This window comes from Tupaia chinensis, unplaced genomic scaffold, assembly GCF_000334495.1.
Source record: "Tupaia chinensis unplaced genomic scaffold, TupChi_1.0 Scaffold000042_2, whole genome shotgun sequence".
Taxonomy (NCBI): Eukaryota; Metazoa; Chordata; class Mammalia; order Scandentia; family Tupaiidae; genus Tupaia; species Tupaia belangeri.
Genome location: NW_006159498.1, coordinates 367684 through 385764, shown reverse-complemented (window position 1 = coordinate 385764; position 18081 = coordinate 367684). Strand labels below are relative to the sequence as shown.

Below are 18081 nucleotides of genomic sequence, written 5' to 3'. Positions count from 1 at the left end.
TTTGCTTTCTAGCCTGCTTCCAGTGATTCCAAGCTGCCTTTCCATCACTTTCTTACCTGCTCCTTGGATAGTGCCATCTTACATAGTCACAGGCTAGAACGAACAGGTGCCTGCTCTCTATTCAGATAGTCCTCGATTATTAACTGAGCACCTACTCCGGCAGCACCGCCCCGCTTGGGCTCTTGGAAGCATGTCCACTTGACCACGTTCTTTGGTGTCCTAGCAACCAGAAACTGAGCTAAGCTCCAGCCAGGACAGAGGCCATTCCTCCCTGACTGTTGTGACTCGTCGCCTTTCTTGGCCTCAGAATACCTGTCTTTGCAGTTCTTGGGACCACTGAAAGCTGCCACTTGTCCCCAGGGACGCCCAGAACCCCACCCTGTTCACTGTGCTGCTTGTAGAATGAGCTTCTCACTCACATTCACCGAGCTGGCCAACATTGCCATTCCGCAGTGCGGGGTGGTGAACTTTAAGGCCCTGCACCTGCTGCTGCAGGGCATCCTGGAGCACATCCACATGGCTGAACTGAAGAAGGTCCTCTCAGGGGATGAGGACTTCCTCCAGACCTCGCAGGTGGTGCTCGTGCCCAGGGAAGGCGACGCCCAGCCCATCGTCAACCCCATGAAGAGACTCAGCAACGTCTTCGACCACGTGGTGAGCCGCATCGACAAGATGGAGAACCAGCTCGCTGTGCTGCAGGACCTGCCCACCACCTCCCAGCTGCTGGAGGGCAGCCAGGGTGCTGGCCGGCCCGCCCAGGACCTGTGGCACCTGATCAAGCTCCGGAAAATGGTGGAGGGTAACGAGGAAGCCTTGTCAAAGGTAGGCCCAGCCTCCAGGTGCTTCTGCCTCCTTCGCTGTCCTCCCTGGGCATCTTGTTCCCTGTTCCCTCAGGACGGGCCATCCCCTCACACAGAGGTTGGGGGATGGGGGATTTGAGCACACACACAGACACACAGACACACACACACACGCCCAGCTTGCTTTTCAAGTCACCAGGTCCAAGACTCAAACCATGCAGCCAGCCATGAGGGATCTAGCAGCCTTAACCACACACCACCAGCTGGCCTGAGCAGCTCAACCCCTTTCACCTTGATGACCAGATCTGCAAGATGGAAATTATGGTACTGCTGCTCACTGAGCTCCTGTGGGGTGGATGAGGTCAGGGTCCTTGGTGAGCTAAGTCAACACTGATGGCTATTGTTAGTTAGAGTCTATGAGTTTCTTGTTGTTGTAGTGAATTAACACAAGTGTAGCAGCTTCAGACAACGTGTATTTATCATCTAGACGTCAGAAGTTCAGTCAGTCTCACTGGGCTCAAATCACATGTTGACAGGACTTGTGCCTTCTGGAACCTCCAGAGCACAATCTATGGGGTTGTCAGAAAATCATGATGCTTTTTTTTGGAGAGATTTTCACTGTAGGGCGCGTGCGCTCGCCAGACAGACAGAGAGAGACATAGAGACAGAAAGCGAGAAATCACCCCCCAGGGGGGATGGTCACGCCGCAATCCCTTCTCCTCCATTCTCCTCTCAGGATCTTGGGCACGCACGCACACGCACCTGGCGTGAGTTTTAAGCCACCAGGTCTGGGACACGAACCGCGGTCGCCTACGTGGGAGTCCAGCGACATAGCCATTACGCTAACTGCTGGTTCCCAGAAAATCATGATGCATTTTTACATAGAAAGACATAGAAAAAACACATCACTTTTCCAACAATCCAATATTCCCTATGGGAAGTTGGAAAACCACCTTCTAGAGGCCGCCTGAATTTCTTGTCTCTTGGCCCCTCCGTCCCCAAGGCCAGCCCCTGACAGCCACTAAGCTACCCTCACTCTATGGCCTTGCTTTTCTGGACATTTCATAAGCACAGAGTCACACGCCTGTGGCCCGTATGCATGTGCCTTTCACGCTGCCTGTTTTCCAGGCTCATCCCTGTGGCAGCCCCTTCGAAGTTCCATTGCTGTGTGCCTTGTACAGATGCACGGCACTTCCTATTCCTCCACCTCCTGGTGGGCATTTGGGTTGGGACTCATTTTCTGTTCATTTTTTTAGGAAGAGATTTTTGCTACAGGGCATGTGCACCCACTGGAGAGACAGAAAGCAAGAAATCACCCTCCAGGGGGATGGCCACACCACAATCCTTTCTCCTCCGTTTTCCTCTCAGAATCTTGGGCACACAGTCCTGGCATGAGTTTTAAGTCACCAGGTCCAGGACTGGAACCACAGTCAACTATGTGGGAGACCAGTGATATAACCATTATGTCATCTGCTAGTCCCAAGCAAGAAATCACCCCCTAGCGGGGATGGTCTTGCCACAATCCCTTCTCCCCTACTCTCCCTTGGGATTTTGGGTATGCATGCACACACGCCAGTGTCAGTTTCAAGCCTCTGGGTCCGGGACTCAAACCATAGTTAACCATGTGGGAGTCCACCAATGTAACCATTACACCATCTGCTGGTCCCATTTGTTTTGTTTTAGTTTTTGCCAGAGGGCACATGCACTTTCTGGGGAAAGAGAAAAAGTGAGAAAAAGCAAAAAAGTGAACATACTTCCCGACCCCCATAGGGCATAGGTTAAGGTTACACCACAATCCCCTCTCCTCCTTTTCTCCCTCCTTTTGGGATTATAGGCACATATACACATGCACTCAGCGTGTCTTTCAAGCCTCTGGGTCTGGGACTCGGACTGCACAATCAGCCATGTGGGATCCAGCTGCCTTAACCACTGCATCACCAATTGTCCCTCATACTCATTATAAAGAAAGAAAACATATCGTTTGAATGATGCTTTGGGTTTTCACCAGAGTTGAGGGAGAACCGAATGGCCAAGCCGGGACGGGGTGGAAGTCAGGGCCCAGCAGGAAAAGTCTGCATCTCCTGCAGGCTAGGTGCCAGCTCTTATGACCCGTAAGACCCCTCCGGCCCAGCCAGCCACGGCCAGAGGCAGGGTTATGCCTCAGAATTACTCCATTGCAGCAAGTTTCAGAAGAGGGGCCTGGGGCCAGCCAGTGCCATGGAGGTTAAGGTGATGGATCCCACATGGCTGACTGCAGTCTGAGTTCTGGACTCTGGACACCTGAGGGTGTGCACCCAAAATCTAAAAGGAAGGAGAAATGGAGGAAAGGGAATTATGGCTCGACTATGCCCATGGAAGGGGGATGCTTTCTCTCTCTCTCTCCAGTGAGTGACCACACTGTATAGAAAATTTAAAAAGAAGAGGGGCCTGGACTGGCAGGACACTCAGAAGGCGTTGACACCTCGAAAGCCACCAAGCTTCAAGTCTGACCTGGTGCTGAGGAGGGTGGGAATTTCAAGCAAATATTTGGAGGGGCGGTCGAGAAAACAGCAGTCCCAGCTCCTTCCCTGTAGCAGGGAAAAGCAGGTCAGTGACAGCACAGGCCGGCCGCAGCTGCATCTCTGCCCACCCAGCCCTCTCGGGCTCTGTGCGCTTCACTGCCCCCACGGAGGGCTGCGGTAGTGGTTCATGACCAGCTCCTCCTCCTCGGCTTGAGGGAAGCATTAACGCCACATGGGAAATGCGGGACGAGCTTAGCACAGGCCGGCCGTGTCTAGGTGCCCAGCCCATGGCCTCTGCTGTTATTCTGAGACCGACCAAGCAGAAAGACTGAGGGGGACCTGGAGCCCAGGGCGCAGGGTCTGTGGGAGGGAGAGGAGGGGGAGCCCAGCGTGGGCAGGGTGGGGCTGATGCCAGAGTAGGTGACAACGTGGGGGAAGCTTAGCTCCTCAGGATGCAAGGAGGAAGCCAGAACCCACCCCCGTGGTGTGGTTCCTCGAGGATGAACTGTCCAGAGCAGGCAGAGCCTCAGACAGAAAGCAGAGCACTGGGTTCCGGGGCTCGGGGGCGAGGCGAGTGGGAGACTGCTAGTGGAACTGGCTTTCCTTTTGGGAACTAGACTGCTGTAACAGCTGTACTTTTTGGAGGTACTAGATGCCACGGAATCATACGCTTTACTATGGTTACGTGTGGCGCCAGCAGGTGGCATGGCTGCTGAGGCACTGTTGGACTGCCACGTGGCCAGCCATGGTTCGGATCCCAGACTGGTGGCGTGCTCTCTCATTTTCTCCCTCTGTCTGTCTCTGATGCATGCACATGCCCTGTAGCAAATTTTAAAAAACAGTAATAAGGATAAATAAAATTTTAAATATGTACATCATTATGTGTATTTTACCACAAAAAAAGGCAGAAATCAGTAGCATTGATTCAGAAATAGGACGTGATCTGTGTGCTGTCTACCAGAAGCACACTAGATTCAGAGATGCAGACTGGCTGATGGTAAAGGTACTCCGTGCAAGTGGGAACCGGTGGGAGCCCGAGAGCAGACGGATCAACTTTAAGACAAAAATTGCTAGTAGAGCCCAGGCTGCACAGGACAGGGTGGCCAAGCACAGGTTACGGGGGCCTCGCAGGCGGGATAGGCGGACACTGTCCAGGGTGCCAGCCCCCCAGAGCAGCTTGCCCCTGGCCTGCCTTGATGAATGGAAGCTTCTGGAATGCACGGGCACCCCAACAGCTCAGCAGGGCAACCCACTCAGATCATACAAGGGGCAGGGACAGGTTCAGGCCTGGCTGTGCCACCCTGTGGGACTGTTTGTGCAGCTAAGGAATGTCCCCACCATGAGAGAGTCAGAAAACGTGCCTCATCCCAGCCTGATTGAGGTTGCCCAGGGTAACCACAATGGCCCTTTGAAATGGGTTGCCATAGCAGCAGTTCCAGAATGACACAAGCTGCTTAGCTGGTGTCCGCACCCACCGACCAGTGAGACGGGGCGACCAAATGCAGTGGCCATGGCTGGGTTGCTGCCTGTACCCCACCACCTCCTCCCTCTGGACAGGCTGGCTGGGGCAGTGTCCTCTGCCCCCCTTTCTGAGCACCCTTCAAGGGTTACAGGCCAGGAGTGGGGAACAGAAGCCTGCTGGCCTTAACACCCATCCAGACTGGGTGAATGTGCCTGGGAAACTAGGGCTCCTTCGTTCCCTGGGTGGGCGAGGGTATGGGAGCATGTATGGCTCGTGCCGCCAGGTTTGGGGCTCAGGCTCAAGTCTGTTAGGGTTAAACTGCAGGGTTTCGCACCCTCTGTCCTGGATGTGTTGCACCGGTCGCTCAGGGTGTGGAACTGCTCTGTGCCTTGCAGGATGTTGAATAGGACCCCTGGCCTCTCCCTAGTGGATCCCAGGGTTTTGACAACCAAAAATGTCTTCAGTCATGGCCCCATGCCCACAGAGGGCAACATTGCCCTTGACTGAGAACTGCTGGGTAGGCCCATCCAGGCCTTGGAGTCCTGACTGTAACTTCCAGCGGGTCACCACCTAGCACGCCCCACACCGGTGCTCCAGCTCCCCCTAGGGAGCTCTGTCAAAGTGCAGATCCTCAGGCCCTGCCCAACCCTGGATTTAGCACCTAGGGCATCCTTGCAGCCTTGGGAGCCCCTGTCCACCTCATCAAGGCCTCAGTTTTCTCAGCTGTCATGATTACTCCTAGCAGCCAGCAGCACAGGAGGAAATGAGTGATGTGTCAGGTGTTTGGAAGGTCGGTCAGTCTAACCCTGTTTCCATAAAGTTGTGGGTCCCAGTCCTAGGGGATTTTAACAACCTGTTTGTCACTTTTTTTCATTTTAATTTTTAGTTTTGCTAGAGAGTACATGAGAGAGAGAGAGGGAAAGTGAGAAATCACCCCATTGTGGGGGGATGGCCATACCACAATCCCTTCTTCTCCATTCTCCTCTCGGGATTATAGGCATGCACACACACCTGATGTGTTATTCAGGCCTCCAGGTCTGGGACTCGAACCATGTAGTTGGCTGTGTGGAATCTAAAGACCTTAACTACCACATGACTGACTGGCCTCCATTGTCATTTTTTTTTCTTTTTTTTTTTGAGAGGTTTTTGCTATACAGCATGTGCACTCGCCAGAAAGACAGAGAGAGACAGAGACAGAAAGTGAGAAATCACCCCCCAGGGGGGATGGTCACGCCGCAATCCCTTCTCCTCCATTCTCCTCTCGGGATCTTGGGCACGCACGCACACGCGCCCGGCGTGAGTTTAAGCCACCGGTTCCTGGACCTGAACTGCGGTCGGCTACATGAGAGTCCAGCAACATAGCCATTATACCAACTGCTGGTCCCCCATTGTCATGTTTTTCATGTCAAAATTCCTTCTCTATTGGGGACCAGCAGTAATGGCTATGTCACTGGACTCCCATGTAGTCGACCGTGGTTCCAGTCTCGGACCCAGTGGCTTAAACTCACGCCTGGCACATGTGCGTGCGTGCTCAAGGTCCCGAGAGGAGAATGGAGGAGAAGAGATTGCGGCGTGACCATCCCCCCTGGGGAGGTGATTTCTTGCTTTCTGTCTCTCTGTCCCTCTCTATCTCTCTGGCGAGTGCATGCACCTTTTAGTGAAAAAAAACTCTCCAGAAAAACAAACAAAAAAAAATTCCTTTCCTATTCTGTGACATCCCCCAACAACAACCACAAAAACTCCCACTATGTTTCACACACAATGAAAAGAATTCACATTTAAATTGGTCTTTGAGTGCTTTGTAACATCACTTAAATTGCTAACATTTGGGGGTTTGAGTGTATCAGGCTGCAGTAGTAGTCTGGACCACTCCGCACACGGGTGTCACTCTTTCAGAGCTTCTAAGTGTGTCCACCTGCCGCGTTTCCCTGGAAAGACGGCGTTGCTAGCATCATCCCTGTTTCCAGAGCTCCGGTATGGCCCTTGTGGACCAGTCTAGCTGAGTGTTCAAGGTAGTGTGTGCTTTGGATCCCCCTTTTCACCCCCCCCACCTTTGTAAGCACTGGGTGGGCCCCAGGCCCAGTTATTGAAGCAAGAAAGAGAGAGTGAGTGAGTGAGTGCACAAGTTTGCCGCAGCCCTGGGTTGACTTCTCAGAAGGGCAGTCTTCTGGGTCTCGCTTCTCCCAGCTCTTCACTTTGCCTGATCGCCCTGGCTAGAACCCCCAGTACAATGTTGAGAGAAGACATCCTTTTCTAGTTCATTATCTTAGTGGGAAACCACCCAGTCTCTAGCCATTAAGTATGATGTTAACTCTGGTTTTTCATAGATGCCCTTTATCCAGCTGAGGAAGTTCTGGCTTGTTGAGTGTTTTTATTATGAAAGGACTTTGGATTTTATCAACTGCTTTTTCTTCTGTATCGATTGAGATGATCATCTGGCTTTCATATTGAGTTGATGTATTCCATTAACTGAATTTTGAATTTTGAACCAATTCCATCCCTGGGATTACTCTAGCTTGGTTCTGGCGTATAATTCTTCATATTTGTTGCTGGATTCAGTTTGCAAGTACTGACTTTTTTTTTTTAATAATTTAATGTATTTTAGTATAGTGTGCAAACTATCACAATTTTATTATTATTTTTTTTTAGGTTTTTACCATAGGGCTCTTGTGCTTGCCAGAGAGAGAGAGGGAGAGAGGGAAATCACCTCCCAACCAGGTGGCATGGTCACGCCACAATCCCTTCTTCATTCTTTTTTTGGGATTCTAGGCACATATACACACGTCTGGCATGATTTTCAAGCTGCTGGGTCCAGGACTCAAACTGCAGTTAGCGATATGGGATCCAGTGCTTTAACCATCATGCCACTGGTTGGCCCCACCTCACTAGGACTTTGTTGCAGATTTTTGCATCTATGTTTTAGTTTTCTAGTGGTGTCTTTGCTTTTGGTATCAAGATAATGCAGACCTCATAGAAGCAAATGGAATTGTTCTCTTCTGTTTTTTGGAAGAGTTTGTGAAGAGTTGATGATAATTTTCTTTTCTTTCTTTCTTTTTTTCTTTTTTTTTGGAGAGGTTTTTGCTATAGGGTGAACATGAGCTCATCAGAAAGGCAGAGAGAGTCAGAAAGCAAGAAATCCCCCCCCAGGGGGGATGGCCACATCACAATCCGTCCTCCTCCATTCTCCTCTCTGGATCTTGGGCACACACGTACTCACGCCCAGCATGAGTTTAAGCCACGAGGTTCGGGACTCGAACCTTAGTCAACTACAGGGGAGTCCAATGACACAGCCATTACGCCAACTGCTGGCCCCAAAATTTTACTTTTATTTATTCATTCATTTATTTTAATTTGACCAGTGAGAGACACAAAGCAAGAGAGAGAGGGAGAGTGAGGAAGCAAGCCATCAGGGTCGGTACTCAAACCACAGTCGGCCCTCTGGGAGTGTCCAGCACCTTAACCACCACACCACCTGCTGGCCCCTAATTTTTAAAAATATTTAGTAGAAGTCAGTGGTAAAGCCATCTGGGCCTGGGTTTTTCTTTGTGCATAGTTTGTATGGCCTATTTCTTCTTTTGTCATTTTTGGTAGTTTGCTTCTAAATATTTGTCCATTTTATCTAAGTTATCTAATTTGCTGGTTATACAATTATTCATAGTATTTTTTTATAATACTTTTTTTTATTTTTTGGAGAGGTTTTTGCTATAGGGCACGTGTGCTCACCAGAAAGGCAGAGAAAGACAGAGAGACAAAGCGAGAAATCACCCCCCGGGGGGATGGCCATGCCACAATCCCTTCTCCTCCGTTTTCCTCTCGAGATTCTGGGCATGTACGCACACACGCGCGCGGCGTGAGTTTAAGCTACCGGGTCTGGGACGTGAACCGTGGTCGACTACGTGGGAGTCCAGTGACATAGCTAACTGCTGGTCCCCCCAGTGTGATTTTCAGGCTGCTGAAAAACTGCAGAATTGGCCATGTGGGAGCCAGCACCTTAACCGCCACTCCACCTACTGGCCCAGTTATTTTTATTTCTGTGGAATTAACAGTAATGTCCCCTCTTTCACTTCTGATTCTAGTAATTTTATAAATATATAATTTGCATTTTATTTTTTCCCAGAGAACAGCTCTTTGGTCCTTAAAGACTCAGCTTCTTACATGGGCTTTGGTGGAGGGTGAAGGGCAGCACCTGCAGGTCTAAATTGGGGTGGGAGGGTGTTCGGTCTTTCTGAGCTTCACATGTTTGGTTCCTGACTCCCTTGCTATGAATGGCGCAACTCACACAGGAATGCAGCTTCACCTACAGCTTGGGGAGCACACAGGCATCAAAAAAACACTTGCTCCGGAGGTGTCTCTGACGACTGCCGCCTCTACTGTGTTTTGGATGACGAACTTCTTCATGGCCTTGTCCTTGGGCACACGTCAGGCACAGTCTGTGCAGCGGACAGGCTGAGCGTGGCCACGGCCCTTTTCGTCATGCCGTTCCTTCTTTTCTTTGTCATCCTGGAAGTGAGGCTGCAAAAGCTGATTCTAGTAATTTGTACTTCTTTTTTCTTGGTCAATTTAGCTAAAAGTATGTTCATTTTGTTGACCCTTTCAAAGAACCAGCTTTTAGTTTTATTGAATTTTGCTAGTCTTTTCCTATAATCTATTTATTAATTTCCACTGTACTTACTGTTTGTTCTATTTCCTTTAGGTTTAGTTTCCTCCTCTTTGTTCCATTTATTCTTTTTTTGTTTTCAGAGAGAGAATTTTTCTATAGAACACATGCACTCTCCAGAGAGACAGAAAGCGAGAAATCACCCTCCAGTGTGGATGGCCATGCCACAATCCGTCCTCCTCCATTCTCCTCTCGGGATTTTAGGTATGCATGCACACACGCCTGGTGTGAGTTGTAAGCCATTGGGTCCAATATTTGAACCACAGTCTACTACATGGGAGTCCAGTGACATAACCATCATGTCATCTGCTGGATCCCTGTTCTTTGTTCTTTTTTTATTAAAAAAGAAAAAAAAAGAATTATTTGGGGCTGGCAGGTGGCGTGGTGATGGCTGAGAGTACTGGACTCCCATGTGGCCGACTGTGGTTCTAGTCCGAAAACTTACTTTCTCACTTTTACTCTCTCTCTTTTCTGTCTCTCTTTGATCAACTTATCAGGGACCTGAACCACATTTGGTCACGTGAGAGTCCAGTGTCCTCAAGCACCATGCCACCTGCCAACCCCACCTGTTCTTTGTTCTTAAGGTGGTGAATGAGACTATTGATTTGAGAATTTTTTTTATTAATATGGTCCCTGTAGACATAAATTTTTCTATAAGCACTGCTTTAGCTGTATCCATAAATTTTGCTGTGTTGTGATTTCATTTTAATTCATCTCAAACTGTTTTCTAATTTTCTTTGTGATTTCTTCATTGACTTATTTGTTATTTGGGAGAATTTTTAAAAATTATTATTTATTTAATTTTATTTATTCATTCATTTATTTTAATTTGACCAGAGAGAGACACACAGAGAGAGAGAGAGAGAGAGAAAGGGAGAAAGGAAGCCGCCAGGTCCGGGACTCCAACTGTGGTCGGCCATGTGGGAGTGTCCAGCACCTTAACCACAACGCCACCTGCTGGTCCCCTGGGAGAATTTTTTTAATCTTCACAAGTTTGTGAGTTTTTCATAGCTTCTTCTGGATTTCTAACTTATTCCATTATGGTGAAAGTACATATTTTGTATAACTTCCATTCTTTTTTTTTTTTTTTTTTTGGGGAGTTTTTGGCTTAAGAGGTACGAGTGCATGCGCTCGCCAGACAGAGAGAGACATAGAGACAGAAAGCGAGAAATCACCCCCCAGGGGGGATGGTCACGCCGCAATCCCTTCTCCTCCATTCTCCTCTCAGGATCTTGGGCATGCACGTATACGCGCCTGGCCTGAGTTTTAAGCCACCGGGTCCGGGATGCGAAACGCAGTCGACTACGTGGGAGTCCAGCGACATAGCCATTACGCTAACTGCTGGTTCCCTAACTTCCATTCTTTTCTAATTTATTGAAGCTTATTTTATAGCCTACCTTCTGGTCTACCCTGGAAAGGTTCTGTGTGTGCTTGAAAAGAGCATAGTTTGGAGCTGGCAGGTGGTATGGTGGTAAAAGTGCTGGACTCCCACATGGCCGACTGCGGTAAAAGTCCTGGACCTGGTGGCTTGCTTTCTCACTTTCCCTCTCTTTATCTGTCTCTCTCTGATCAAACTAGAAAATAGTAATAATAAAGTTAAATAAAATAATAGTTTTTTTAAAAAGCATATTTTGTTGAGTGGAGTGTTTTATAATTATGTTATGCCTAGTTGGTTTATAGTGTTGTCAAGTCTTCTGTTTCCTTGTTGATCTTCTGTCTACTTATTCTATTTACCATTGAAAATGGAGTATGCCACAGGCAGGTGGCATGGTAGTTAAGAGTGCTGGACTCCCACATGGCTGACTGTAGTTCGAGTCCCAGACCTGGCGGCTTACTTTATCACTTTCCCTCTCTCTCACACTGTCCCTCTCTGGTCAAATTAAAATAAATAAATAAATAAATAGTGGGACCAGCATTTAGAGTAATGGCTATGTCGCTGGACTCCCACGTAGTCGACCGCGGTTCAAGTCCCGGACCTGGTGGCTTAAACTCACGCCGGGGTGTGCGTGCGTGCCCAAGATCCTGAGAGGAGAATGGAAGAGAAGGGATTGCGGCGTGGCCATCCCCCCTGGGGGGTGATTTCCTGCTTTCTGTCTCTCCGTCTCTCTCTGTTGGTCTGGCGAGCGCACGCGCCCTATAGCAAAAACCTCTCTAAAATAAGAAAAAATAAAATAAATAAATAAATAGTTACATAAAGTCTTTTATTTTAAGCTTTATTTATTTATTTATTTTTTGCTATAGCGTGCATGCGCTCACCAGAAAGACAGAAACAGAGACAGATAGCGAGAAATCACCCCCCAGGAAATATGGCCATGTCTCAATCCTTTCTCCTCCATTCTCCTCTCAGGATCTTGGGCACACATGCACACGCGCCCACCATGAGTTTAAGCCACCGGGTCCAGGACTCGAACTGTGGTCAACTATTTGGGAGTCCAGCGACATAACCATTACGCCAACTGCTGGTCCTGGCATAAAGTAATTATTTCAAAAATTATTTTTAAAAAATGGAGTATTAATGTCTCCAACTCTTATTGTTGAATTGTCTATTTCTCCCTTCACCTTTTCCTTGTTAAGTGCATCTGTGTGTAATTATTGTATTTTCCTGATGGATTGACCCCCATTACTATATAGGTATCTGTCTGTGTCTCTGGTCTCTCTCTCTCTTTCTTTTAACTTTTGCTGTAGGGCATATGCACTCGAGAGCAACAGAGAAAGAAAGTGAAAAAGCACCCTGGGGGATGGCCATGCCGCACTCCCTTCCCTCCATTCTCCTCTCAATATTTTGGGTGTGCATACACACACTCTTTGTGTGTGTGTGTGTGTGTGTTTTTTTTTTTTTTAGGTTTTTGCCATAGGGTACATGTGCTTGCTGGAGAGAGATATCAAGAAACAGTGAGAGAGAAAGTGAGAAATCACCCCCCATTGGGAACGGCCATGCCACAATCTTCTCCCCTCTCCTCCATTCTCCTCTCGGGATTTTGGACACATACACACACATGCCCGACATGATCGTCAAGCTGCCAGGTCCAGGACTGGAACTGTGGTTAGCCATGTGGTAGTCCAGTGCCCTAACTACCACACCACCTTCTAGCCCCATGCACTTTGTGTATTTTTCAAGCCACAGGGTTTGGGTCTTGAACCTCACAGGCAAGTCATGTGGGATCCAGCCACCATAACCTCCATGGCATCCGCTTGCCCTCTGGTCTTATAAATCTATTTCGTCTGGTATTCATATAGTCACTGCATATCTTTTTTGGTATACATAGCCTTTCTTTTTCTTTCTTTCTTTTTATGTTTTTGTTTTGTTTTGTTTTTGAGAGATTTTTGCTATAGGGTGCATACGCTTGCCGGAGAGACAAAGAGAGACAGAATATGAAAATTTACTCCTCGGGGGAATGACCGTGCCACAGCCCCTTCTCCTTCATTCTCCTCTCGGGATCTTGGCGTGCACATGCACCGGGTGTAAGTTTCAAGCCGCCAGGTCCAGGACTCGAATCACAGTAGACTATGTGGGAGCCCAGCAATGTAACCATTACGCCATCTGCTGGTCCCCTTTCTTTCTTTTTTTAAGCTTATTCACTCATTTCTCCCATGAATGAGGCAGAGAGAGTGGGAGAGAGAGAATACTGCAGCAGGATGGACACTGCGATTTACCTTGAACCTTCAGCCAGCCCAGACATGGGTATGTATGTGTCTGACACACTCAAGGTCTCCCCACACAGACCCTATTTTTTTCCTACTCTTTTACCTGTTTTTGTTTGTTTGTTTTTTAATTTTGCCAGAGGGCGTGTGTGCTCACTGGAGACAGAGAAAGAGAGAGAGAGAGAGAAAGCATCTCCCAGGGGGAAATGGTCACACTTAAATCCCTTCTCCATTTCTCCCACCCTTCAGGATTTGGGGCCTGCACACACATGCATCTGGTATGTTTCTCAAGCCACCGGGTCTGGGACTTGAACTGCACAGTCATGTGGGATCTAGCCGCCTTAACTACCATGGGCTGGTCCTACTCCTTTCAACCTGTCTGTGTCTTTGAGTCTAAAATGTGTCTTGTCGGGAACCAGCAGTTAGCGTAATGGCTATGTCGCTGGGCTCCCACGGAGTCGACCGCGGTTCGCGTCCCAGACCCGGTGGCTTAAAACTCACGCTGGGCGCGAGTGCGTGCGTGCCCAAGATCCCGAGAGGAGAGTGGAGGAGAAGGGATTGCGGCGTGACCATCCCCCCGGGGGGTGATTTCTCGCTTTCTGTCTCTATGTCTCTGTCTGGTGAGCGTACATGCCCTATAGCGAAAACCTCTCAAAAAAATAAATAAATAAAATAAAATGTGTCTTGTAGAGGCAGCATGTAGTTGATCATGTTTTCTCATTCATTCTGCTCGTCTTTTCTATGAAAGTGGAATCCAGTTACACTTAATGTAATTATTGGTAAGGAACCCACTGCTGCCATCTGGAGGCCTAACCCTGTCTACCCCTTTATATTCATTACCGTTTTATCTCACACCCATTTTATGGTTGAGGAATCAAAAACTTACAACAGCCCCAGTCGGTGGTGGAGCTGAGCTACCAGCCCAACTCTGCAGCCCAGAAATGTCCTCAGGTTTCCTGGATTCCCCTCTTGCCCTCCCAGAGCCAATCTTCACATAGTCAGGATTTCTATAAAAACGGGAATCTGGGGGCCAGTGGATGGCATCGTGGTTACGTCTCTGGACTCCTGCCTGACTGACCGCAGTTCAAGTCCCGAACCTGGTGGGTTGAAACACACAGCGGGCATGTGTGCATACATGCCTAAGATCCTGGGAGGAGAATTGAGAAGGGATTGCAATGCGGCCTTCCCCTCTGGGGTGATTTTTCACTTTCCCTCTCCGTCTCTGTTTCTCCCCTGAGTGCACATGCACTAAGGCAAAAACTCCTGGGGTAGGGGGAAGGAAGAAAGAAAAGTGAATTGGGGCCAGCTAGTGGCATGGTGGTTAGGGCACTGGATCCCACATGACTGACTATGCGGTTCGAGTCCCAGACCTGGCAGCTTGAAAAACATGCTGGCACATGTGAGTGTGTATGCCCAAAATCCTGGGAGGAAAAGGAGTTTTGGTGTTCTCCCCCATATGCCGTGCTTTTTTGCTTTCTCTCTCTGTCTGGTTCCTGGGAATGTTCCAATCATGCCTCCTCTGCATCTGATTCTGCAGTAGCTTCCGCTCAGGGCGGGCTGAGGGTGTCCCCCTCGGTGGTTAGCTAGCTCATGTCATCACACAGGGAGGGGCCCGAGGCATGACAAGCAACTTCTAGTTCCTGAATGCACACAAGCACACAGCCGCCTTTCCCAGCCAGGCGCTTGGAGCAAGGCGCTGTTGACTTCAGTATTACTTACTGCCTCTGTACTTTCCATCTCAGACCTTGGCGCCAAGGGGACGTCTTGGACCATGGCTGTCACCAGAGAGGTTCTGCACTTGCCTGCTCCCCCTAGCCACACCCGCTTTCACGCTTTTCTCTCCTCTCTGCCCTGCAGTGTGTGAAGACCCTGCAGGATTTGCTCACTGACCTCTGTGCACTCAAGACCACCGTGGAAATGCTCAGGAAGGATGTGAATATGCTGAAGGACCTGTGTGAAAAGGTACCCTCCCTGCACCTTCTATGCTAGCCGGGCTGCTCAGACCTCTGGTGGCCGGGCACAGGGAGATCTCCGAAGTCTGTCCTCGGTCACAGAATGCTGCTGTGAGGGCAGGAGAAGGGGCTGCCGTGGCCTAGCCGCCTATGTGCCCCGCCGGGTTCTCTGCAGCCGGCCTGCTGCTCCCTTAGCATGTTCCTCCTGGCTTGGGTGACGTGAGGGAATTTATCGTGTGAGGGAATTTGTTGCCTCATTTACTGAAAGTCTAGTGACACCTTCAGGTACAGTCAAGAGCTGGGTGCTCATACAACATTGACCTCTCCTCTGGGTTGGCTTCATTGTCAGGAAGGGCTTCCCAGGTTTCAGCAAGTCAAGGCTTACATTCCACTTAGAAGAGATAGAAGGGGCCCACAGGTGGCATGGCAGTTAAGGTGCTAGACTCCCACACGACTCACCATGGTTCCAGTCCTGGACCTGGCAGCTTGCTTTCTCACTTTCTCTCTCTCTCTGGTGAGCACACGTACCCTATAGCAAATTTAAAATAATAATAATAAATACAATTAAATAAATAATTCATAAAAATAAAAAAGAAATAGAATATCTCTTCCTCTTCTAGAAAGCTCTGTCTGGGACCAGCAGATGGCATAATGGTTACGTCACTGGACTCCCATGTAGTTGACTATGGTTTGAGTCTCAGACCCAGAGGCTTAAAACTCAGGCCGGGCTTGCACTAGGGGGTGATTTCTCGCTTTCTGTCTCCCTAGCTCACTCGCTCGCGCTCTCTCTCTCTCTCTCGGGTGAATGCACACACCCTATAGCATAAAAAGAAAAGAAAAGAAAGTTCTTTCTACATTGAAAAGTGGAATAGTTGTAGCACGAGCATTACACATGCCTGCCAGGATAACTACTGTGGGAGAAGCACAGCTCATACTAGCTCCTTCTGTGGCCGTCAGCCATGGACTTAAACACATTCTTATTTTATTTTATTTTATTTTATTTTTTGGAGAGGTTTTTGCTATAGGGCAAAGGGCTCACCAGAAAGACAGAGACACAGAAAGCGAGAAATCACCCCCCAGGGGGGATGGCCATGCCACAGTCCCTTCTCCTCCATTCTCCTCTCGAGATCTTGGGCAAGCATGCACACGCGCCCGGCGCCCGGCATGAGTTTAAGCCACCAGCTCTGGGACTCGAACCGCAGTCGACTACATGAGAGTCCAGTGACATAGCCATTATGCCAACTGCTGGTCCCAACTTAAACACATTCTAACACCCTACCATGACATGAGAGGACAAAGAATACCAGAAGCATGCAGCAACTGTCCTGTCGAGAGCTGGTAAGCCAGAGCCAGGTCAGAAGCCAGGTCCCCATGCTCCCAGGCCAGTGTTATGGCTGACATTTTAACACTGTGCCTCAAATTGCATGATTTAATGTGTCATCCCTGATTCACGGGCCATTGTGTGCACATAATCACCATGGCAACTGTGTGAACTCTGGTCCAAGGCTGGGCTGCTCCTACCAGAACAGAAAGACCCTGTAGGAAGCTGCGTGTGAAATACTGAAAGGACCCCTTGGCAGATCTGTCTGAGAGACAGTGCCTCCTTGGTCTAGCTCTGGGGGATTCTTTTTCTTTTTAACTTATTTTATTTAACTTCATTTATTACTATTAATTTTTTTTTTTCAGTTTGATCAGACAGAGAGAGAGAGGGAAAGTGAGAAAGCAAGCCACGAGGTCCAGGACTTGAACCATGGTCAGCCATGTGGGAATCCAGTGCCTTTAACCACCACACCACTTGCTGGTCCCAATTTTTAATGTGCTTTTGCCCATTCAGTGCTCTGAGAAATTCTGCGGTGCAAAAACCTATCGAACACTTTTATTTGAAGTATTTTTTTCATTTATGTATTTACTTATTTGACAATCAAATCAAGGCTACTAGCAGGTACACTGTTTTCTGCAGAGAATTTCACACACTGGGTCTGCTGTTTCTCTGCCCCCTCACCCATCCCACCCCTCACACCATCTACTCCCCCCTTACACTGGGCATCTCCACTTACCCACTTACCCTCCCTACCAGCATACATTGGGATCTTTCCATTTCAAATGCCTAACATTCCCCAAGTGTACTTGCCCTGGAGTCCTTTTCTATCCCTGGAAAACACTGGCTTTCAGATCCATTCTTCTCAAGTTCCAGTGACCAGAGTGGAGGGAAGGAGCAGGGCTAGGACCAGAACCTGCACCTCCGCCCACAGACCCGGCTCATTTGACAGATGCACCCAGAAAAAATAGACATGCTCCGTGAAGATGTGAAAGTGCAGAACCAGAAGGTGACCATGCTGCAGCGGGAACTGGTGAGGCCTGGCCTCCCTCTCCAGTGTCCAGGGTGCTGGGGCAGGGGAGGGGTGAGGCGGTGAATCGGTCTAGAAAGGTTTCTTTGGACGTGTGCGCTGCAGCATGAATGGGGAGCCACGCTGAGCATCGCACCCACCAGGAGTACAGTCTGTTCCCCGACCCCATCTGCAGGTTTCTCTCCAGAAGAAGATTTGCTCCATCCCCAAACCTGAGGACCTGGTGCTCTGGAGCGGCCTCCACGAGGCCATGTTCACCTCGGTGAGTGGAGGGGAAGGCAGAGGACCAGCAGAAGGTGCAGGCAGGCAGTGGGAGCCAACCCGGCAGGGAGGCTGGGAGTGAAGCCCGCCCAATTCCCCGGCCTCTTCTTCCACAGGGAGTCCCTCAACCGAGGTTCACTGATGACCTGTGGCAGACCGCTGAGCAGCTCTCGGAGGACGACCGTGCAGAGACCCCTGAGTTCCTGGAAACTTTCGGGCCCCTCTTGGTCTCGGAGCCCATCCAAGGCACCGAGCTCCTGCAGACCGTCTGGCATTACGATACCCCAGAGCTCCTGCAAATGGAGCAGACTGACCAAGCGGTTGTGCTCCGCAGTGCCCACCGTCCAGGCGAAGCTCAGACGGTCACTCCCCGACCCGCGCCAACGCCAGGGGTCCTGCCCACTCCTAGGGTCCCACCCACACCTGGGGTCCCGACCACACCTGCGGCCCCGGCCCCG

General features: G+C 49.4%; 1 protein-coding gene across 1 annotated transcript in view; it reads left to right on the top strand.

The window, feature by feature from the left end:
* Positions 1-215: 215 nt before the first annotated feature.
* The window catches only part of CUNH16orf96 (chromosome unknown C16orf96 homolog), a 69486-nt gene continuing 51620 nt past the window's right edge, over positions 216-18081 (top strand). The window contains exons 1-5 of the mRNA XM_027773218.1: positions 216-822; positions 14920-15024; positions 17285-17365; positions 17538-17624; positions 17740-18075. Coding sequence (XP_027629019.1) covers positions 403-822; positions 14920-15024; positions 17285-17365; positions 17538-17624; positions 17740-18075 — 1029 coding nt within the window. The 5' untranslated portion in view covers positions 216-402. The remainder of the gene's footprint in view (positions 823-14919; positions 15025-17284; positions 17366-17537; positions 17625-17739; positions 18076-18081) is intronic.